The 23,468-nt window shown below is 37.6% G+C and overlaps 1 protein-coding gene across 1 annotated transcript in view; it reads right to left on the bottom strand.

The window, feature by feature from the left end:
- Window positions 1–23,238, bottom strand: part of FYB1 (FYN binding protein 1) — a 37,975-nt gene extending 14,737 nt beyond the window's left edge. Inside the window, exons 1-7 of the mRNA XM_030968786.1 lie at window positions 22,144–23,238; window positions 8,860–9,001; window positions 7,171–7,220; window positions 6,002–6,021; window positions 5,150–5,196; window positions 3,728–3,842; window positions 1,343–1,499 (exon numbers count right to left, since the gene is read on the bottom strand). Of these exons, the coding sequence (XP_030824646.1) occupies window positions 1,343–1,499; window positions 3,728–3,842; window positions 5,150–5,196; window positions 6,002–6,021; window positions 7,171–7,220; window positions 8,860–9,001; window positions 22,144–23,236 (1,624 nt within the window). The 5' untranslated portion in view covers window positions 23,237–23,238. The remainder of the gene's footprint in view (window positions 1–1,342; window positions 1,500–3,727; window positions 3,843–5,149; window positions 5,197–6,001; window positions 6,022–7,170; window positions 7,221–8,859; window positions 9,002–22,143) is intronic.
- Window positions 23,239–23,468: the final 230 nt, after the last annotated feature.

Genomic DNA, 23,468 nt, shown 5'->3' with positions numbered 1-23,468 from the left:
GCATTGGTGTAAAAAATTGGTCTCTATTATTGAAACTTTCCAATGAGAAGCCTTGGACACCTTCAAGTTTTGCTAATGCAAGAACTAATTCATGAAAAATAAATTAATTAATGGACTGCACACGCACTAGAAAATATTCTTCTCCCAGCCCTCACCAAGATTTGATTTTCTGTGTACAAAATGATTAATGTAATTGACTTATTTTCACAACTTCAAGGTTTGGTGGAAAAGCTGTTATTGGAACTTGCCTCTTGAGATCATCTTGGCCAATCTCTCTAAACAAACATGATCCTCCATTAGAGCAAGTTGGCAAGGACTCTGTCCTGTCAGGTTTTGAAGATCTCCACAGATGGAGACTCCATCACCTCTCTGAGCAACATTTTCCCTTGCTTGGTCACTCTCACAGTAAAAAATGTGTTTTCTGCTGTTCACATAGAACCCTTGTGTTTCAGTATGTGCCTGTTGCCTCTTGCAAAGTCAATAGGTAACTGGAAAGAACCTGGCTCCATTTTCTTTACATCCTCCCACCAGGTATTTATGAACAATTATAAGATAGCCCTTTATTTTCCTTTCAGCAGGCCCAGGTCTCTCAGATTCACTTTGTATGAAAGATGCTCAGTCCCTTACTATCTGTATTTATCAATCAGTACAAGCTGCTCAGCTGTTATCATCTATAATTTTGTAGAACTCTGCTCTCCATGTGTGAACTGTCTTACTAATTTGATTGGCATTTTAGTTCCCCTAAAGATCAAGCAAATGCTTTTAATATTTCTGTTTGATTCTATGGATAAACCTTTGTTAATCCAGGAGCCAGATCATCAACCTCTTTATTCTCAAAGATCCACTGATGGTACTTACACCTTAATAGGAGAAGCATTTAGGATTTCAGAGAAAACAAAACCTGGAAGTCAGTTAGAAACTTTCCACAGGAATAGGAACAAGAAAAACACTTAAAACAGGTCCTTATATTCTCTAATTCTATTTTAAGAACACGCATGTTATGTTTAATACAAAGACATGAAAAACCACAATACTTGTTACTTGCAGGGAGCGGAGTTCTGATGCTATTTGAAGGATGCTGACAGGGAATTAACCCTCAGTATGTCAGATAAGGTCCCAGCATACTGACTCTAACTTATTCTAGTGCCTATAGGTGTTACATTATGTTGTGCAGTAACTCCCTGCTATGAACTAGCTGAGGATGGAAGGGTGATTTTGGGTAATTATTTACTTTGGTGGCCAGTGACTCAGACTCGGAAGGGCTAGTCCTTGGTGTAATGCTCACATGTTTGCTGTAATTTAGTGAAAATATTCAAGAGCACAGTGAAGAAAGAGAACTCACAGCATCCTTTTATCCTGCCCAGCCACTTTCCTTCTGGGTTGTCTGTGAGGCGAATGATTTCAATCTTATCCCCCTGTTTGACAGGCAGTTCATTCCTCCCTCCCTTGTAGTCAACACAAGCTCGTGCCTGATGAAGGACTTCAATGGGTCCTGTTAACTGAAGAAGAATCAGAAGGTATTACAGATGGGGAAAAATTGAATTCTTTCCCAGACATTCAGGAAAAGTAGTAAAAATAATGATAGTTATTTGTTTCATTGACATTTAAAATACTGTTACTAAATAAACAGAAAGGCTTCCTCCTGCTCAAATTACACAGTTTAAATTAAAAATCAGAGATTAAAGGAGAGGACAGAGGCATGGCAGTAGAGCAACTGAAGAACTCAATAGCAAAATCACAGAAATACTAAGATTAAAATCAACAAATTAGCCTGTGACACCTTTTATGAGTTCACGAAACAGATGCATTGAATTCCAATGAGTGTCTCCATTTATTTCCAGCACAACTACTCATAGAATCATAAAATCTTTTAGGTTGGAAAAGACCTCTAACATCACTGAGCTCTACCATTAACCTAACACTGCCAAGTTCAACTAAACCATGTCCCTAAGCATCACATATACAGATGTTTTAAATACTTCCAGGGAGAGTGATTCTACCACTTCACTGGGCACCTCTACCAATCCTTTGCAACCCTTTTCATGAAGCAATTTTTCCTAATATTTAAACTAAACATTCCCTGTAACAACTTGAGGCCATTTCCTCTTTTCCTATCCCTTGTTACTTGGAAGAAGACACTGATGCCCACCTGGCTACAACTCCCTGTCAGGCAGTTGTAGAGAGTGAGAAGGTCCCCCCTGAACCACCTTTTCTCCAGGCTAAATGTGCCTAGCTCCCTCAGCTGCTCCTCACAGGGCTCGTGCTCAAGACCCTTGATCAGCTCTGTCGCCCTTCTTTGGACTCACTCCAGCATCTCAGTGTCTTTTTTGGAGTACGGCGCCAAAACTGGACATGGGATTCAAGGTGCAGCCTCACCAGTGCCAAGTACAGGGGACAATCAGAAAATCCCTGATCCTGCTGGCCACACTATTCCTAACACAAGTCATATGAGTAAATATTAATTAACATTAATTAACATTAATTAACATGTTAATGAATCTGCCACATAATGCTTTGTGTTTACTATTTTACTCTATAAATGATCTTGCAAGTACTTACAAGAGATGTTTACTGATGTCCAGGATTCACTTTGTGAGGTCTTCACATTATGTTATGAAAAAACCATTTTAGGATTTAGTATTTGTGACTTTAAGATATGTATTTCAGAGCCATAGTGCTCTTGTCAATTACAGACTAACTCTGGAATATCTATCCTGTATAAGTGGCCAATAAATGGGAAAGAAAATGTGCATTAAAATATAGTTGTTTAAGAATAATAAAATACCTTAATGGTTTCTAAAAGCTTTCTGTGCACTAATGCCTACACTTCTTGTGACTGGTCTAAAAAATAGACTTGGCACCCAATAAACACCAGCTAACTCATTATTATTAACTATATGTACCTTTAATATTTGCTTCTTAACTCATGTCAGGCTCTCCACAGCAGGCCATGATGTGAACCACTATGGCTTTATGTGTACTGAGCATTACAGGAAGAAAAACAAAGCTGCCCACTGTGTACAGTGACACTGAAAGTAGCAGAATGGAGAATTGTGAATGGGCATTAGTTAAGAAAAACTGACTGGCAGACTTGTAAACTGTGACAGCATGCTGACAACCAGCTACGCAAAAATTATTTAAAACAGAAAGAATTGTCTTATCAATATAGTCATACAGAGAATGACTGTAGCTCTCCTATACAAGTCTGATTTTCCTCCTCCTCATTTAGGCTGGAATTTACTGTAAGTCCCTTTCTACAAAGGCAAGAGTAATGTGTTGCAATACAATTTTGAAATCTTTAAAGGGCTAAATACTTCTGTATCTGACTACAGTGAAGCAAATAACACTATGTGTATGGGATTCAATTCCCACTTTTATTAAGTGCTTTTGATGCTGTTCTAATGAAATTAGAAATAATAAATTCTAATAATAAATTATTAGAAACAGAAAAGTGAAAACAGATGATTTTAAGGCTTTCTTACATAGAAAAAAGGTGAGAAAGTAATTTAATTAAAATTGTAAGCCATCCATCAGTGCAGAGCTTGCATTCAAACACATGCCAAACAAAAAAGGTAGCTCAAACCCTTATTCAGAATTTATGCAGGTGTTTGAACTACCTACCATAACAAATAGTTTTGTAGCCAGGTGAAAAGTCTATTTTGAACTTGACAATGCTAAATAATGCTGCTTGCATACCTTTGTCCACATTACCAAATAAAAAGCTTACTTTGAACTTTTTCCTCAATTCATGCTCTTTCTTTTCTTTTTCCTTTTGTTCTTTCCTCTCTTGGTCCATTCTTTTATCTTCTTTGTCCCACTTCTTCTCTTTTCCCCTTGATGATCTGAAAGAGCATTGCCAGAACAGAATGTGTGAAGAAAATCTTAGAGCTACTTTACCCAAGGCTGGCAAAACCTGCCAGTGATGAAAAAAGACTTCTCCAAGTGAAATCAAAGCTACAGGTTCTAAACCATAATGCAGCTCCAACAGATAAAGTAAGCAGCCCTTTACTACATTTGTAAGTTACAGTGTCTGCCCTCATGAGGGCAACACACCAGACAAGGTTATCTGCCTCCACATGTGTGTGTCCAAATGTCTCTGAGATAATTTTGTTGAGCATGCTTGTGAACTGGCAGCAGTCTAGGTGTTGTACTGGATGCAGCTGTTAAATATTTACCCCGGCCACCAGTGGTTGATGCAGGCTGAACTGAATCCTGAGATGCCCCTGGCAGTGTTTTTAAAATTGATTGCAACCTATTCCAGCAATCTACACAATGAGTCAGTCTTCTGCACTCACTTTTTCACACCAGGGTACCTACTGTGCCTTGTGTACTGGAAGGTACTGGGGTTTGGGAACTTGGGATGGAATTAGGCTTACATCTCCAGCTCTGCCATTTGGCTGGAAGACCTGTGTTTTAGAAACCCTATGGAGCTGCTCAAGTGAAACTCCCCCTTTTTTTCCCCCAATACTTTTGCTAGATGGGGAGGCTCAAATTGCTAAAAAAATGCCTGAAATGAGGATCACTTGGGCTATAAATCAAAAAATTATTTATCAACAATAAATTTTTGCTGAAAATTGTTGTACATCTGAAATATTCTACATCAATTACTTATTCAGAGGGAATTAGAGCTTTTCTTTGGCTATTGTAACACCGTAGATCCTATAGATTTAGACATTACCGGGGCAGAGAGAGACATCAAAGGAAAGGTCTAGTTGACTCAGGCAACAAAAATTGTCAATCCAGCCTCTCATAAGAGTTCTAAGAATATTTATCTGAAAAGAAATTAAAAAAAAACCCACAACAAAAGACCTATCTGGGACCATAATACCTTGGGGCTGAGCTTATTTTTTCTCCTAGGCTGTAATTCCAACCAGTGGTTCAGACATACTCCTTAGATCAGAAATCAGAGTTCTGTTACCTCGATCACAGTGACTGCATTATTTAATGCAGAAGTTCTGCCATGCCAGGGCATGGCAGGTCTACCAAGGAAAGAACCTGTGAAGAGACAGACTTTCTCCAAGGGAAATGAATGAAGACAGTAATCCCTAGCAGGACCTGCAGCAGAATGGCACTTTTATATCAGATGAAATACACTATTAGAAAAGATAGTAATAAAGATACAATAGGTCATAGAGTTTAGAATGACTACCTGATGTCATTAATGTCTTCATACATCTCTCCATCACTTTCTTGACCCTATAAAAAAGAATCCATTTTCAATGGTCTAAGTACAGTTGAAGAGACATGAAGAAACTTGGTCTGCTATATAAGCTTCATACAAGCCATATAAAAACCATTAATAGCAAAATGCAAATACCTTTATTCTTCTCCAAACAAGTTACTCCATTATTCAAACACACTATTCATTTATTTCTGCTATTTTTTTTTTTTACAATATCATATCTATGAAGCCTTGGATTGTTAGAATCGCTGAAGCACATTGCTTCATCCCAAGTTTTAATTGCAAAGTGTGTCCTGTAAAGTCTTAATCATTGCTGATAATTGGACTGCCACGATGAAGGTGTCAGGGTTAGCCCTATTTAAACTGGAATGCTAAGGTTCTAAATGGGACTCAGATTAGGGTCTAAGAGATTGTCTTAGTCCTTATATAGCCAGGTGTTTGAACATACTGATGAAAGTCTGTGATTAGCTGAAATATTAACTGAAATATTTTATTACCAGAATGGACCAGGACCATTCTTTCTATTATTTCTGGAAAATTCCAGTGAAATGAAAGGTCAGTGATAATAGAAGACGTAGTTTTCCATTTTCTTTTTTTTTAATCAATTTTTGGTGTCTAGCCAGCTTTGATAATTTGTTCCAGTTTACTCTATTTCTCTCTGAATTTATTTCTTTCCTTCACAACAAATAATTGCTTCTACAGCTTACTGTGAATACACTGGATTAAATCTGCAAGTAATTGTCTAATGTGTTGAAGAAGTTTACTAAACTTGTAAGTTTTTGCTAAAAAGATAGGTTAATGTTGCCAGATAGTACTTACCCTCTGTGTATTTCCATGACCTAAAGGAACAAAATAAAACCAGGATATTTATATTTTTTCTTGTACAGAAAACAATTCATTCTAGCATTAACTATTTAAAACTGCCTATAACATCAGTGATATTAACTAGAAACTTTTATTATGCAAACTCTTGTTTTTTGATGAAGGTATGAATGCAAAATTCAGTTTTTCTAGATTGCTTTCATAGAACATTGCAAACTAAAAATATTTACAAACAGCATAATCCACATTCATTTTAAAAGTGGAAAATTTGTTTTAAAAAATCTTTAAGGATGTTAGTGAATTTACCTATGTTATTTGTTTTACAAAATCACTACTTTTATGATTGTTAAAAACCTAATAAATCCAAGGAGACCTCAAAGAACTTGCTTGCACCAGCCCAACAGCTGAACAAGTATGCCAAAGGCTCTTTTCCTAAGGCAGCCTCTGCCCTGGGCAGCAGGAAAAGGTAGTCTGTGAATCTCCTGATTCCTCCTTACTCTGCAGGCAGGTAGGTAAGGAAAGCTGTGCTCCAGCTGCACAGCCTGCAGTGCTGTGAGTCTGGACGGCTAACCCATTAAATGATGCACAGTGTGCCTGGCACAGACCAAGTGCCACCAAGGAGGGGTCAGAAGGCAGATGGGCATTCTTGGTGTCACAATCTGCTTGTCTGCTGCTCCTGGTACAGCTCACTGCCTCTCACGGCCTCAGACCACAAAGTGACAGTAAAAGCACAGTCAACCCATCTTTTTTTTTTTTTAATTAAGTATAAAACAGTGCCTCCTTCTCTAGACCACACAATGTCAACTCTGAAAGAGCAGCATTCATTTTTGGTCAGGTTTGAAGATCTGGTGATTTATAGTCCCAGCATATTTCTAACCAAACAAAAACAAAAAGAAAGATAAAAAGAAGAAAAAATAGAAAAAGAGGATAAGGGGGTGGGAAGAAAGAAATTTAATGCAGTTTCTGAGAATCTATCATATTAATCACAGAACAGTAGATCCATTAGTGTTACGAGACAACCATCTTCATAAAGTGGCAGAACCAGTATAATTAGTAAACAAATCACTCTTGAATACAAAAGCCTTTTCTTTATCTTATAAACACAACATGCTTACAGCTTCTCACAGTAGCCATTAATTAAAATGTATAAAATGTATGCATCTTACCCTGTGAAACAAATTCAACGTCATCATAATTTTCTTCATTTTCTAGGTTTCTGTAAGTATGAAAAGGTAAACATGTGAAACGTATGAAGATAGTTTTATGATTACATTTTCATTAACCATTTTTCTGGTGCTTTTTATTATCTATTTTATATAAAAGCAGAACAGTCTATTGAGCCCTATATCCTACTTAAGTACATACAAGATTTTCTAAAGTATTCTCTCTGACTGTGACACAGTGTTTCAGGTGGGGCTATCTTGATCTAGAGTAAAAAACATCAAAGTGAGCCAAAGGCACTCAGAGAGAGTGTGGTATGAAAAATATCATAAGCAGATGGGCTGACTGAATGGAAAGAATCTGTTAGGTTTTTTAACCATTTTTGCAGGTGCAGTCTTCTTACAGTGCAAAAGTACAATTTCAGACTTTTTCTCAATGCTAAATATAGCTCTGAGACTTTGACTTGTTGGGCTTAAAGTCTAAACAAGGGACAAGAGAAACGGTGTAAAGGTTAGGCCAGGTAAAATGTCACCAAGGCTCTTAGATTTAAAATGTTGTTCAAATGAGAAAAACGGAAAATTGAATTGAGAATATAACTAATAATATCAGAGACATTTAACTTTATAATGCTTTTTAACAGCAGAAAGAGAACAAGGGCTGACAGTTATCATCAAAGAAGTGTAATCAAAAACAGGACTTGAAAGCAGAATGGGATGTTCTAAAACTGGCTTGATGGGGAAAGCATGGAGACAGGTGAAAGCAAAGGTGTCAGCATCCAGGCACAAATTTTTAGCAGAGAGGAGAATTTACAGGGCCCACAGGAATGAGAGAGCAGACAGGGCATGTGGAGGTACATTTAAAAAGTGTCTGATGTCAAACTTGGCTCCTATGCCTGGGTAAAGAGGAGAATACCCAGCATGGCTGCTGCAGGTACTGCGGCTGTGAGGCAGGACTGATGCTGTCACACAGCGCTGAGCTGGACACGCCTCCCTCCCTCCTCCTGCCTGCTGGGTGATGCTCTTTGCAGTACCTGCTGGCCAGGAAGCAGCTCATTATTCAGGCTCAGCTTGACTCTGGTCAGTTTTGATGCTGGACTCAAGTACTTACAACTCTGTCAGCAGAGGTCCCACTTCTGTACGCAGCTCTTCGAAGAAGGATAAAGAAAGGAGCCCCATAACAACAGAGGCTTCTCAAGGTTATCACACAAGGCCATGTCGTGGCCTCAGTGCAGTTTCACAATCAGTGCTGAGCTCAGTTCCTCCAGCTTGCAAAGCTGCTTCCTGGGGTATTGGCTCATGGACCTGACTCTCCTCGCCCTCTTTGCCCAGAAGAATTCAGGGAAAACCTTAAGCTATTGAGGCAACTGATTTTCTATTAGTGTTTAAAGTTTTTGGATTGTTCTGGAGTAAAAAACCAGTCTGCTCCCTTCCCCTTACCCTCTCCAACAGAGGACAAAAACATTGTTGTTATACACAAGACAATTCAGGGAAACAACTGAATAGATGGAGGGTACAAACTAATACAAAAAGCTAATTCTAAACAGGCCAGGTACAGGGTGGGATAAGGAAAATAGTGTGAGACACCCTTCTCTCAGAAACCTGGAACACATGCAGCCTTTTCTTGCTGCACCAGGAGGAAAGTGGTAGGCAGAGAAAGGTGAGAAAATAAAGATCTTGTGGCTTATGTTCACTCACATTGTTTCAGAGCTGGGCTTGATGTTTCTGGGAGGCAGACTGGGTGCTGCTGGCACCTGCAGGGGTGGGTGAAAGGCTGGTAGAGGAGGTCGCACAGCAGTGTGGAAAAGTATTTTCTGTTTTGAACCTTCATTTTCAGGATCTGAAATATAGCAGAACAGACTGAATTTATCAAGCAAACATCTGACGAAGGAACTTTGCAGTGTTTGATGAAGTTTTTGGGTAAGATATCAGTACTGAAAACACCCTAGACAAAGTATATTTTGTTGAACCTCCTCTTAGATATTTTTGTTGCATTATCTTATCACACTAGAGAGGAGGAGACTCTGCATTCGAAAATGTTCTCCCTGTACAAGGACAAAAAAACGTCTTTGCCAAGACATGAACTAGACACAAAAACAGCATAGTTCACCCAATATATTAATACCTGTGTTTCAAAACTAAATTATAATTTAATTCCACAATTCATTTAAAAGGCCAGCTGCAGGGTTTCATATGAGCACTGACATAGTCTTGCTGAGGTTTTTTTGCTCAAACAAAGAGTTTTAAGGGAAGAGATGAGAGACAAAAACACATTTTGGCCTTTATAAAGACAGATACAGGTCTCTGAACATCTTCAAATATATTTTTAATATAAGTTGTAGAAAGTCTGGACTTTTCTAGCAAGCTCAGATTAGAAAAGTGGCAAAGCTGCACAGAAAGCTACACCCTCAGCAGACAGGTGTAGCCTCAAAAACTAATGGTGCTCTGCACTAGGCACAGAAGCCACAATTACATGAGTGAGCTGGTATGCATGTGTGCTGTACTGAATTCATGCTCCCTACACAAACCACAACCAAACCACAGCAACTGCTCTGAGGGTTGATTTTGAGAGAAATCATCTACATAAGCAAATTAAGTCAGAGTTTTGATGCTATGATGTTTTTGAAGTATGATTTTTTGTTTTGAAGTATTATTAGTGGATTAAAATCTAGCCCAAAAGAACCGTCCCCAGCTGCATGGAGACAAATCCAGAAAAATCCAAGGAAAAGGAGAACCACAGGAAAAAACAAATTCAGAGTTCTGTTAAAATCAATTACAACTGAGAAGAAACCCCTTTGTTTTCTGGAGAATTTATTTAAGTTCACACCTGTGACAGATTAGAATCTTGTCAAGTAAAGGAAATGATAACCTCACTGAAAAACAAGTGGCTCAAAACACAGAACAACAACAAATATTTACTAAAGTTTAATGGTAAGACTGAAAATTGCAAGAAGCTATTGGAAGAGTGTTTTTAGCTTATTGGGTGTCTGGGATTCTGTCCTTGTGATGGACAGGAAAAGGGGAGTTGGTAACTTTAGGATGGACCTTTCCTTATCTCACATGGAAATCTAAGTGAAATTATCAAACCTTGACAGTTTTTCTCTGTACTACCATACAACTAAAAAAATTATGGATATATATTTCTTCATGGATGCTTAGACCAACTTGTCAACATATATATGAACAATGGTGCATTTTAAACCTGTTAAGTTCCTCCATTACTTAAACAGCAAAATACTGATAGTGCCAAAACAGATGATTACACAAGTGAATTCTTTTCTGGTTTGTGCATTAAGGAACATGCATATTACAAAAGAAGATCCTTACCATTTAAGATATATCAAGATTAAATTTGTACCACTTATGTTTTTAATATTTTATTAAAAAATATAGCCCAAAAGTTAAGTGAAATTATCCTTTCTCTTAGTACTGAGGAGGCTACAGCAGGGTCAATGTGTGTCAGCTGGAGAGTACCCAAAGGAGAATAGTGAGAATGAGGTCTAGAAAACATAAATTCCTGAATATATTGAACAAATGGTGGTGGTTTAGGGAAGTGTGGTAATATCGGGGTAGAACAAAATTAATACCTAAGTCTCTGGTAGCAAAGAAAGGTATAATTTATATTTCCCCCCCTTCTTTTCCATAGTGAAGAGGCAATAAGTAACATTCTTAAAAGCAACCAGCATTTGTTAGAAGGCACTTTCTAACAGTGAAAGTGGAATTTTCATGCTTTGAGGTCCATGTTGAAGAAGTAGGATAAATTTATGGCATGGATAAGTTCTAGTACAGTTGTTCTTACCCTGTACATTGGGATGGACATCAAAATAGTGACAAACAACTTCTTTATATCCCTTCCAATTCAATGCAGACATCCTTTTATTGCTGTCCTGTGTGTTACATCACATTTGAAATATTGAGATCAACATCTGGAGCTATACTAAAGTAACATTTTGGATAAAATGTGACTTTCAGTTGTTTGAGGAGCGTTGACAAGACAAAGAATACTACAGAGTTTTTGTAGTGGTACTTTAAGTTTGCTTATTATTAAAATCTGCATCTTACTGTTTTCTAAATTCCTCAGGCTTCAGGTTCTTTTACTTTTATTTTTACCTTTGCACACAAGGTCAAAAGTCTTTTTATCACCACTGTTTTATACCCAAAAGGTATTGACAGCACTGGAATTATTACATAACTCAGATGTCTTTTCAGTGACTTTAAAAGACTCAACCTTTTAAATCTCAGTCAAGGGTGCTTTTTTTTTTTTTTCTTCCCCATGTAGCAATTATTTCATAGCTATTTCTGTTATCTCTCCAACACTGTAGAAAATCTGGCACTGGAATTCTACAGAGCATGCAGTTGTCTGCCAGATGTAGTGATGAAAATTGCAAGTCATTCTTCATCTGGCCATATCTCTACTGATTGCATCCGGGGGGTTTCAGTATTTTCTCCAATTGTCATCTCTCCTCCTTTTTTGCAAGAGCAGACTCCTGACTATTAAACCAATGTCCATGAGCAAAAATCTTTTATTCAAAAACTTTGTAATTATATGAAAATTCTTCAAGGGTAAAACTCCAAGAATCTAGAGTACAAGCTGATAACCCTTATGCATTATAGTCTTGTGTCTCATCACAGTCCTTACCCAGTTGTAGAGCTGTTTATAGCTTGATTTTTTTCCTCCAAATCATTACACAACCTTGTTTCACAGGTATGGTTTACATTTCTTCATTATATATGTACAACTGCATTTGAATAAAAGCAAACTTTGCTTAAATGAGCCAAGGTTACACCTCACTGTGCTCTTGTTGTATGTGTATATTTGCAGACTATATCTTAGCATTTAATTCTTCACAGTCTTTATTCATCTGCAGACTACAATTCCTCATTGCCCTAAAACTTCTTATAAAGATGAACCCGTCTCCAGAATATGAATGTATCTCCAGATGAATTCTGGAGTCTAATCAAATAAAACAACCAGAAAGGAGTCTGTTTTTCTGTTTGTTTGGTTTTTTTTTTTTGCTTTGTTTTGTTTTGTTTTGTTTTCCTGAAAGCCATGTTAATTGGTATTAATAATACTCTCAAATTTATTGTTGTGTTTTAATAGGGAATCCTACATCAGTTTTTCTGTGGTTGTATCCATGTTGTCCTAACAGAGTGTTGTGTATGTGCTCAACATGCACATGAACCTTTTGTCTTCATATTGTATTACTTGTGATAAGTCCTTTGTAGGACTAAGGTAAAAATTCTTCCCAAGTCTCTGTGCATAATACTTCTTTCATCTGATGTCTCTTGAGAGCCAAATTCAGGCAATAGGAAAGTGAGCCAGGAAAGGACACCACATGCATTTTAGATTAAGAGCTTATTTTTAAGTATAAAGGCTGAACAACTTGTTCTTTTTAATTTTTGTAGTTTGTTATCATCTAACAGTAACATCATTATTAATAGAAATACTGCTTTTTCATTTACTAACTATTTTAACTGACTCTTCTCTGCCTTAAGAGTTTTAATTAGCTTAATGAATTACACTTATGACCGAGACTGATGTAGGTGTAAAATACTTAATTCTAATACTAGGAATAGTGGAATGATTTAGGTAGAAAAGTGACATGCTGAAAAGCTGTTTGGAAACAAAGGTGTAATAATCAGGCCTGCTGAGCCAAAGCTATCATAACATTCAATACTGGTTTTTTTTCCTGTTTTAATGGAGCAGCTCTTTTGTTTTTTGTTTTTTTTAAATCTGGGACACTTGGTACTATAAAAACATGGAAAAGCTCCATGGAGGTAGTAGAACAGCAGTCAGCAGCAGACACTCAGATCAAGAAATTAAACTGAAACTACATTATAGCTTCACATGCACCTGAAGCACTCTCATCACAGTAAACAGTGCTAAGGGTGGTCACTGTGTGACAGCTTTGACAGCTAACACTTTGGTATCCAAACAGCTTCTCTCAGGACTCAGCTTTTTCAGAAGTAGTGCTGCACTGAATAAACAGAGGCTGAAACGGAAGCTCTTCAAATAGAAACAAAAGAACAGAAGAAAAGGCACTGCAGCTGTATAGAGAAACCTGCTATAAAAACTGTCCACAGAATGTCCCATTATACTGCTGCTTGTGGCATTAAACTTCTTTAATCATGCCCAGAGCCTCAGCACTTACAGTACAGCTATGCACAGAACACTGCAAAAATCTATCTTGCGTTCTTGGAGAACCTTCTCAAACAGCTTTCATATGGGCACTGGCCAAAAGTTCACTTACATTCTTGGGAACGTTTGTTTATTGGGAAGTGAAGGACACTGAAGTTGTCTTGATGCAATACTTGTGACTTTGACCCTTGCCATTCTTGGCTTGTGAAAGGGAAACACTGATATATCTTTGGTATGACCTCTAGAGAAAGATCCCATCTTCCCTTCATATCCAGATATCCTGTGTTCAACAGCAGAAGAAATCAACCTGCATAAAAGAGCATAATTTCTATGCCTCTCCCATGTGAACTCAGGAATTAGAAGTCCAGCTCTTTTGGAACTTGTGAATTCTATGTGAGCAAAAGCATTCAGGACAGAACAAGAATGAGAAAAAGCCATTCTCACCCTATTAAAACCTTCAGTGCTGCCCTGAGATACTTCATCACTCTGTCCTGAGATGCTCATTCCATAAATATGTGGCAAAACGAAGAGAAGTCCAAGCACTGCCTAAAGTCTGTAATGAACTACACCCAGAACATGTATTACTTCGTGGGATGGGAATCTTGAAGGAACCAGTCCTTTGGTCACAGATAGTTCTTTGTTTTTCAAAATTGTAAAATGAATTGGACTCATGTGCAAGGGTGATTTTGATTCCAGTATTAATAAAACTTAACATGTCTCTATTTATTGCCTCCCTAAATACCAGGGTATCTCGGTGTTTGGGTGAGAGATTGGCACACAGAAGACGGTAAACATCCAATTACCAGCCTGAGCAGAATAGAAGCTGTCAAAGGGAAAAAAAATCCCACGTATTTTTTAGCACTCATACCCGCAGTTCTGCATCCATCAGCTGAAGAGACAAACCCGTCTGTTTGATCAAATCAGTATTGCAATAGAATGTGTTTCTTTGGCACAAAGCTTTTAATTGGCAACAATGAAAAATAGTCATTTTGATAATCTCCCTTGAAGCAGGCAAATATCCTGCTCTAGCAGAGGGTGGTCTGGCTTCAACTATTCATATTTTTCTCACGCTTGGCGGGACTGCAGCAGCAATGTATACCTGCTCCCAAAGCCAGCAGCACTTTAGAAATCCCAGTTAGCTCAAAACAACTGTGTTGATCTTATCTGCAATACACTCTCTTGCAAATGCATTAGTCTGGCCTCCAGTCTCCAAATAGTCCAGACTTAACCACAAAGACTGAACTGTTAATGATATTTAAGGTATCAGACTGTAGCATCCTGCCTATCCACTGCCTCAATCCAGAAATTTCTGGTTCAAGCCTGCATCCTAAATAAAACTGGAACTGAACTGCAATGCATAGTACTGTGCACATTCCATTTTGAGTGGTCTCATCATACCTGCTTCACCATAAATAGACAGTATAAATACATATACATAGGTAAGTAAGAAAATCCCTTCTATAACAATGCGGTCTCTTGCAACATGCAAGGCAAAAATGGATTATTGACTTTGCATTCTAAAAAAGACCCCACCTTCTTTCTTTGGCCTAGAGTATGGCATTTGGTGAGATCTTATTGCCTTCGACCCCTGATGCAGTAAGCTCCTGGTCTCTTGCTGACTCCAGCTTTTAGTAATGTTAAAAAAAACCTGACAGTGAGCAGGTACTACAAGGAAACTTTAAATATTCTGTGGGAAAAAATGCTTGTAATTTAAAAATTATTAGTGAATTTTTATAGTTTTCATCATAAAATGACTTCAGGATTTTTTAAGCAGCTACAAATCAGAAAGTCTTTAAAAGAATATTTTTATAAAGCAAAATGTTTTTGAGTTACTCTGCAAACCCAACATGCTTTCCAGTTTTACTGTAAAGCACCTCACCAGTTCTACATGCAAGATCTGGGTAGCCTTCTGGGTTTTACAGAGGGTTTACTGAGAACCTGCAACAACATCTGCAGCAGCTGATCAGCCACTTCCTACTTCATCTGTAATGTGCAGAGAGCTGTGCTCTGCTCTGCTTCCCTAACCACATTTTCATTTAGATACAAGCCATGGTTTCAGGTTTCACTATTATGCTGCTTTGGAGCTGCTCAGAGTGAGCAGGTAAACTTACAAAAGAGCGGAAACTCAGGGCTTTTGATTATGCTGATGTGACACATACTGTAGCAACAAAGTTCAGTTGTGATACTGCTCATACCTTGAAAACAAAAAGCATGGAAAGTTTCTGGTTGTTGCTCTCCTCAAGTCCAGACTTTACTTTTAAAAATGCCTAGGTACAATCGTTAATGAGTTTTCTTTTATTCTTCTCATCTCTCCCGATTTTCCTCTGAGTTAGGTGATTTAGCTTTTTTTTTCTCCTGCGTGCAAACAAAATTACATCCCAAAATAGTGGAATTTCAGAGAAAGGGAAAAAGGGGAAATGAAGACCCAGGTCTTCATCCTTTTTCAGATAATTTTGCTCACAGTTGTTCATAACATCATGAGAAAGATGACCAAAGCAGGTGGAGAATCTGTCCTTTTTAAAGCAAAACTTCTCATTGGTCTCAATTCGAAAATCTTTCCACAACAGATACACAAACTACCTTAAGGATGTTTCACATAAGGTTTAACACTTATTCCAACACTTACATTCTCAAAAATATCATCTAGTTGACATATTAAAGGTTGACATAATTCTAGATCCATAGAAGGTTGGGGACTTTTCGCCTTCCATGTATAGAGAGACAAACAGATGAAGAATATAGAGCATATGAAAGTGAGCATCTAAATTTACATTTAAGGTTGAGGGCTGAAAAATATTGAGTATGCCCATAATCTTACCCCAAAAAGAAGGCTCACCGTTTCACCCAAAGTACTTGGGTACGTAAAAGTATTTGCAGGACTGAGCCTTGTGGTGACTAAATATAAGGTTAGGTATTCCTAATTCTTTAGGGGTCCAGCACACTTCTTCTGCTGGGCAGTGCTGACTGGCATGAGAAAAGTGATTTCCAACTGCAGACATGTTGGAAGTTATCATAGAGAGAAGACTGTACTTATCTAAAGAGGAACACAAAATTAAATCCAAATTGAACTGCAGTTGAAATTTTCCATTTGTCTGATAAAAAGCCTTAATGACTACTTCAGGTTCTACTAAAAATATAAACCTGATTCAGTTAATTTTATGTTGCATGCTATCATTTCTTTTGCAAGAAAAAAGAATAAAAATTGAAAACATTCAGAGATGGAGGACATATAAGATAGTAATAGTTTAAAAATAGTCTTTTGTAATTCATTTGTATTTGAAAGAGAACTCAAAAGAAAATGCGCACAATGATGCAAAGGCAACTTTGTAAAGAAAATCTACTGGAAAAGTGTTCTTAAAATGTGACTATTTCCCAAACTAAAAAAATGATGAGGGGTTTTAAAATTTTTCAATGTGAAAAATAATTACATCATACATATCATGGTATATAAAAAATAATTTTCATTAAAAAATTCCCATGCAACAAAGTCTTGCATTTGGATAGTGGAAGTTTGCAGATTTTCTCTTCAGAATTTGCAAACAAGGAACACCATTGTTCAAAATGCACATATCTGAGGAGGGTTCAATTTCAAGGGGAAACCAATGACCTCAGGAATGTTCTTTACTAAAAGGAACCTTTTAGGATTAAAAAAAAAAAGAGTTAAGATACAATTTCAAAACCTTCCTAACAGCTTTACTATGAAAGGCATGGGTTTTTTTTGTGTCTATTAATACTGAATATTTATTGCAGCATTTAATATCAAAAGTTTCAAGAATGACTGGAAGTTTTCCATATATGAACTATAATGAACTATGATTTTAATATATTTTCTATAATTAAATATATTAGTTTGTGCTGCATTATTACCCATGTAAGGCCACCAAATGATGGAGATTGATTAAGAACATTTCTCTCTGTGAACCAAAATAGGTCCAGAAAATAAAAAGGTGAAAATACTTGCACCAGTAGGGCACAGATTATTTCAAATTCAAACATTACGCATGCTGCATAGGTTTTATCTCTGTGAGCTGACATGGAAATATTTAAATAGTACAGCGAAATTAGAACTTTCAGCTCAGAGAGAAATTTCAGTACATATCAATCTTCAAATACGAGAAGTATGTGCTAATCATTTCTGTAATTACAAGTAAACAGACTACAAAGCTTTATTTTTTTTTTGTTGGAGCTAGACAACTTTTCGGTTCAAGATGTATTCTACAGTAATGGTACCACCAACATGTCCAGAACTCCATCACCACAGTACTTCTGTGTATCAGGGAAAACAAGATATTTTCTAACTTGACCATAAAGCTGTCTATAAAATAGGGTGATAAGCTAGATGCACTCTCTTGCTAAAAAAAGTTGTAATGTAGGCTTTAAGCAAAATATGTGTCAACTTAAAGAATGGGAAAATTTCAGCAAGTTCTTATAACTTTTTCAATCTATAAATTATATTTAGCTATAAGCTCTGTGTTCACATTGTTTTCTGGAATCTGGACAGATTTCAGAGCACTTGAGGTGTTGGTACAGCAGAGATGCTCTTGTATTGTGACCCATATAATGCAACCACATGATGAAGGTACACAAATAGGTGTTTCTTCTTGTGAATCAAAATGGGTGAACAAAAGAACAAGATTTCAGAAATTAAGGGAATTTTTCTAAGCAGAAGTAATTACTCAGTTCCATCAGTTTTACTTTTTTTCTTTCCAGCAGCTTCCTTTCTGTCACCTTCCATGAGAAACTCATGGCTGTCTTTTTTCTGCATCCTTATGAATTTTCCTTTCTAACTACTCCTCTTAGCACTTTTTCTCAAAGGCTGCTCTCATACACAGAGTAATCCTCAAGGCACTATGTTAAATCCATCCAGCACTGACCCTGCTGGAAGGTGAGCAATGGTTTCAAGTAGAGAATAATAATACCTCATGTACTTCATTCAGTCCTTTGCAGAGGTCCTGACCTATTGAGTGAATATGTTATGCATATATTTTGATTCAAAACAGAGGGGCCTCAAAGCCACTCAAACTACATGTCAAATCTCTTACCAAAATTAACAGGTGCAGTCGCATGGCTTCTCTTCTGAGTCCTAAATTCTGCATCTTAGTTTCTCCATTCAGGAGTGGTTTTAGCTGACTCAATGGGCTTTAGGGCAGTCAGCTGCAGAAATAACTGCAGAATTCATGTGCAGACTATAACAAGTGTAAACATGAGAAAAATAGTTTTCTGTGCCTCCATCCTGTGATAAAAACAACCCACATCTTACTGTTAGTTTTTGAGAATCAGATAATCTTGAAGGGAACAAGTGTGGCACATAAGCCATAACAAACAAAAACGTAGGAGAAGATCTGCCAGTTGCAGAAGCTTTGACAATTCACAGTGGAGACATGGCTCCTGATGTTAAATGGATACAATTTATTCCTTTAAAAATAAAAATGTACTCTTAAGACATTTGGAAAACGTTGCAGAATGTTGTAGCTAAGGTAATAATGAAATGTAATAATGAGTTTAAATATTAATTTGCAGTGGGTTTTGTGTACTTTTCCTTCCTTATACACAACCGCAGCAAGTTGCACTCTGAGCAATTACCTGCAAGGAAACACTTAATGTTGGTTTATCTGTTTTCTTAGGCAGATTGACTAACTAACTAACTAACTAACTAACTAACTAACTAACTAACTAACTAACTAACTAACTAACATTATTAACTAACTAACTAACTAACTAACTAACTAACTAACTTAGATAAATAGTGGTCTCATTCATATTTCTCTAAGGATGGTCAAATTAATTTTTAAATTGCAGTGATTTTTTTTCAATGCTGTAAATCATACTGGCAGTTTAATTTACAGTTTTGCCCACGTTTTAGCAGAATTATGTGACAAACCCTTGACCTTTTAAGGTAATGCTTCAAAAAATCCAGAGTGGTATGGTTTCCTCCACGGCCTTAATATTCTTTGTTGTGGAGGCTCTTAAAAATTCTGAGGAATTTTCTCCCTGACTGAAGCAGACTGACAGCATGTGCCCACTTTTTATTCACTGAATAAAACTGAAGCCCCGGTGTTTGTTGTTCAGGAGTTGTGCAGAGGTGTGTAGAGCACTGGGGGCTCAGCCTCTGGCTGGCTTTGTGTGTGTGGCCACCTGTACCTGTATGATCCCACTGCGCTGCGTGTGGTTCTCCTCGTAAGCAATACTACAGTTGTGGCCTCACATGGAAATCTGTCAGCAAAATGACTTTGTTTCTCTTCTTTTTTCTAAGACCTTGGGTGTTTATTGTAAAACAATGTAGTTGTTATTGTTTTCTGAACACAGAAGGCATATGCACCTCATTGATTCTTAGCTGAGGTAAATATGATCCGTCATGGAAAATGGCTGCAATGGGACATAACACAGGAATTTACTATTCTGCCATGTATTTGCAGGCCCAGACAGGAATTTCTTAAAGCCTGCCTTCACTGGAAAATAGTAGCATGTCAATTGTGAGACTTTCTTGAAAAAGACATTTGTATCTACAGAGGTTTTATCATGAAATTTTTTCAGGACCAGATGAAAATTTCTAATCCACAGCAAGGCCAACATCAAACTAACATCCCTTAGTATTCATGCAGGCATGGTGGATGATTAAAATCCTTCTCCCACACTTAACTAAGACTGTTGTGTCCAAGCTAAGTCCTTCAGCCTCTAACTTTTAATGTAGTTTCATGCCCAGTGAATACTTATTTTCAAAAACCAGTAAAACAGGTTTCATGGGGAAGGATAACAACCAAAGAAAAAGGGGTGAATTGATACTTCTGAGAAAGCAGGATTCAAACTCATGTTTTAAATCAGGCGATACAAGGTTTTCTATAGTGCAGGCACATTCCCCTAACACAAGTGTAAAAACCACGGTGTGGAGGTTTTTTCGTCTCAAAGAACAATGCAAAGCCTAACTTTTGCCCTATTACAGACCAAAAGCTCCAAAGGTTAGATCTCAGAAAGCTTTGTTGAATGGAAAAATTATTTTCATTTGCTTAGTCTTCTTTATTTTCAGCACCTGAATCACAGCAGCAAATTAAAAAACTAGAGAAAACTTCTGTTCACCAGGACACAGTAATGAACAGGAAGAATTTGTGCTGTGAGGGGTGGCATCTTCCTGACATGACTTCGATTCTTGAAATGACAGTTAAGAAAAAAAACACAGTTCAGTTTTTTTATGTTCCAAGAAACCCATCAACAATGAACAACTGTTGAGCTGAAAAGGAGTTTGTTCAGGATTCACTCTAGAACAACTTGCCTGTCCACCAGAACTGTTCTGTGTAGACTTCTGGCCACAATGAAATGGGCTACATTAATTAAAGCCAAACGGAATATCAAGGTCTACATGCTAGCTCTCTGAGTGAAGGCTGAAGTTCAGGGACACAGCTTCTCATGGATGTGGTTTCTAAATTTTTCACTCTTGACCTGCCCCTATGACTGTGAGATAGAAAAGACCATGTATGATCCTTAATTTCTACTTAGTTGTGTCTGAGTCTTGCAACATATTCGGAAACCACCTGGGCCGCCATGCTGGGCAGCTCGATCCTTAGCTCATGTTCCCATGACTGTCAGGGTGGTGGCTGCTCTTACCCCTGCTTAGTGACAACTGGACACCCTCCTTGTAACAAAAATTCTGATATTCTTACAGCCCTGCCCACAGTGCTAATTTAAAATGGACAGGCTAAATATTTCTTATGCTCAGTTTTAAAAAGATAATGAAAAAAATACTTTGTGTCTATAACTGAATGGGAACCAGAAAAAAAATCTGAATAAACAATGAGCAGAACAATAAATAAAGATTCATCAATTAATTGCTTAAAGTAAATTTAAAAATGTATTTAAAATAAATTGTCATTTTCTGTATTTCCAGCCTTTGTCAGGATTTCTCAATGTTTTAACTAGCAAAGCTCTTACTCTTCTATAACCAAAACATTTACTCCTGTAGTTGGCTGAAAATGCTGTCTTTTTGTATTGAGATTGTATATGAGTGTATTTGTCTTAAAGATATACACAAATTTGCATCATTTGAGGATCTTGGCCTGATCTTGGATTTGTCAGAACATTTCCTTAACTGTAAGGTAACAGACAAAAACCAGAACACATCAGCTGAAAAGAAAGCAAATTTTTTAATTATCGATACACTCCTAATCTTTGAGTAACACCACATATAGCTGCATGCAGAAACTGTGTTTTTAATGAGGCTTTTTATCTTAAGAGAAATCAGCTCTGAGCTTTTTCATGCTGCCATAGACCCTCTGAACCTCTCCCGCGTCAGGAAGACCTGCCTTATGTGTACTCAGAACTGATGAAACACAAGCCATGCTGTATTCTAGACACAGAAGGTAGGAGGACAAATTATGTTTCAACTAAATTACATGAATGTGCCTGATGTACCACACATGCACAGTGTGGAGTTAGAGCTCCACTCCACTGTCAGCAACTTCAGAGCTCCTAATCACACCATTGGGCATCCCCCTTTTCCCACTAACTACACTTAAAATTGAAGCATCTAAATTTGATCTGTTTAATTAAATCAGGACTTAAATGCCTGTTGAGAAAATACTCCCTGACACAAGTTATAGCTGCATCTGAGTAGTTTTAAGAAACAGGTGAACCCAATACAGTAAACATTCTTCCTGAACTTTACCACTGAAGGATAGAGAATATAATTTAATTTCTGTACAGAAGAGACAGAAGCCCAAGTTACAGCTTTAAAGGGTTTTCTGATGCATGAGCTATTTCTGAACAGAAGAGGAGATTCCATCTGAAATTAACCTGGTTCTAAATGTATCAAAAAGCTAATACCTAAGGAAGCAAGAACAGAGTGGACTTACGGAATTTTTGTTGGACCTTCAGGAAGTCTTCCAGGCCCCTAAAGTCGTCTCTGTAAGGCTTTTTTGGGGGCTGGCCCAGATTGGCCACTTCTGACAAGATTTTCCACTTGGGCATTCTAGAACTCACGTCCTTATCCTCTTGTGATTCATCTGATGGTCCTCCTGCAGCAAGCTTCCTATTCATCTCAGGGAATTTATGAGAAGAACCTGATTCTTCCTCGGTGATTTTCTTGAGGAAGAAGTTCTTGGCAGCACTCATTCCCTTTTCTTCAGTGTTTTCTGCCACAGTTTTGAGGGTTCCTTTTGATAAGCTGGACCTGAGGCCAGTAGGCCTCAGAGCTATTTTAAGAATAGTACTGCCTGGAGCTTCTGCAGCAGAGTTATTTTCACCCATTTTTTTTGCTTCTTGGTGTGCATGTGTATTTCTTCTAGGTCCAGACTGTCTTTGCAGAGAATCACTTTTATTGGAAGTGTCTTCCTTCTGAGATACCTCATTGTTTAGAGAAGGTTTCTGTGCAAGAGGTCGTTTAGAAACAGGAGGCTTGGGTTTATTTTCTTGTGTTGCAGACCTTAATTTTTCCTTAAGTGCAGCTACTTCTGAGAATTTCGGTTTTTCCTCATTCTTCTGTGATGCAAAATTTAAATTAGGTTTTGATCCTAGAGGATTTTTTTCTTTATCAGGAGGAGCAAGGGACTTCTTCCATGCAGGTTTTGGGTTCGAAGGCTTTGGGTCCTCTTTTGATGGCTTACTGGTTTTGATAGGGAGTTTAGTGCGTCCAGCTTTTTCATTATTTCCTCTGTTAATGGGCTGAAGCTGAACACCAAACCTTTGTGCCACTTGGTTTAAATGTGGTGGGTTTGGATCTTTCTCTGGTTTATCATCACTTGAAGGCTTGACTGCCAGAGGAGGCTTAGGCTGAGCAGGTTTGTGAAGAGTACTGGGTCCTGGACAAAATGCAGCATATCCTTTACTTGTAAATTTCTCAATTGCTGCGTTCCTTGTCTGTAATCCTTTAGGAATCTCTTGTCTTGTGAGGGGTCGACTGTTTGAAGGATCCTCTAGGCCTCTGCTAAAGCTCTCAAATTTCTCCATGAGTAACTTCACCCGTGGCTTCTGACTCTACAAACACAAAGAAGAGAAAAACAAAGGGCAGAAATGGGAAAGTACTGTTTTAATGTTCACAAATACTGTACTTTAAAGAGCTTCCTGTTCTGAGCCTTTACTACTGCTGATTGGCTGAGGAGGTGCTGTAGCTCATCTGCCTGTAGAGTTAAGAGAAGCTGAGGGTTTTGTCGTATCCTTGCAGCATTTATACAATATTTTG

The sequence above is a fragment of the Camarhynchus parvulus genome, chromosome Z (genome assembly GCF_901933205.1).
Source record: "Camarhynchus parvulus chromosome Z, STF_HiC, whole genome shotgun sequence".
Classification (NCBI taxonomy): domain Eukaryota; kingdom Metazoa; phylum Chordata; class Aves; order Passeriformes; family Thraupidae; genus Camarhynchus; species Camarhynchus parvulus.
Note: the sequence above shows the minus strand (reverse complement) of the source record. Positions and strands in the feature narration are given on the sequence as shown.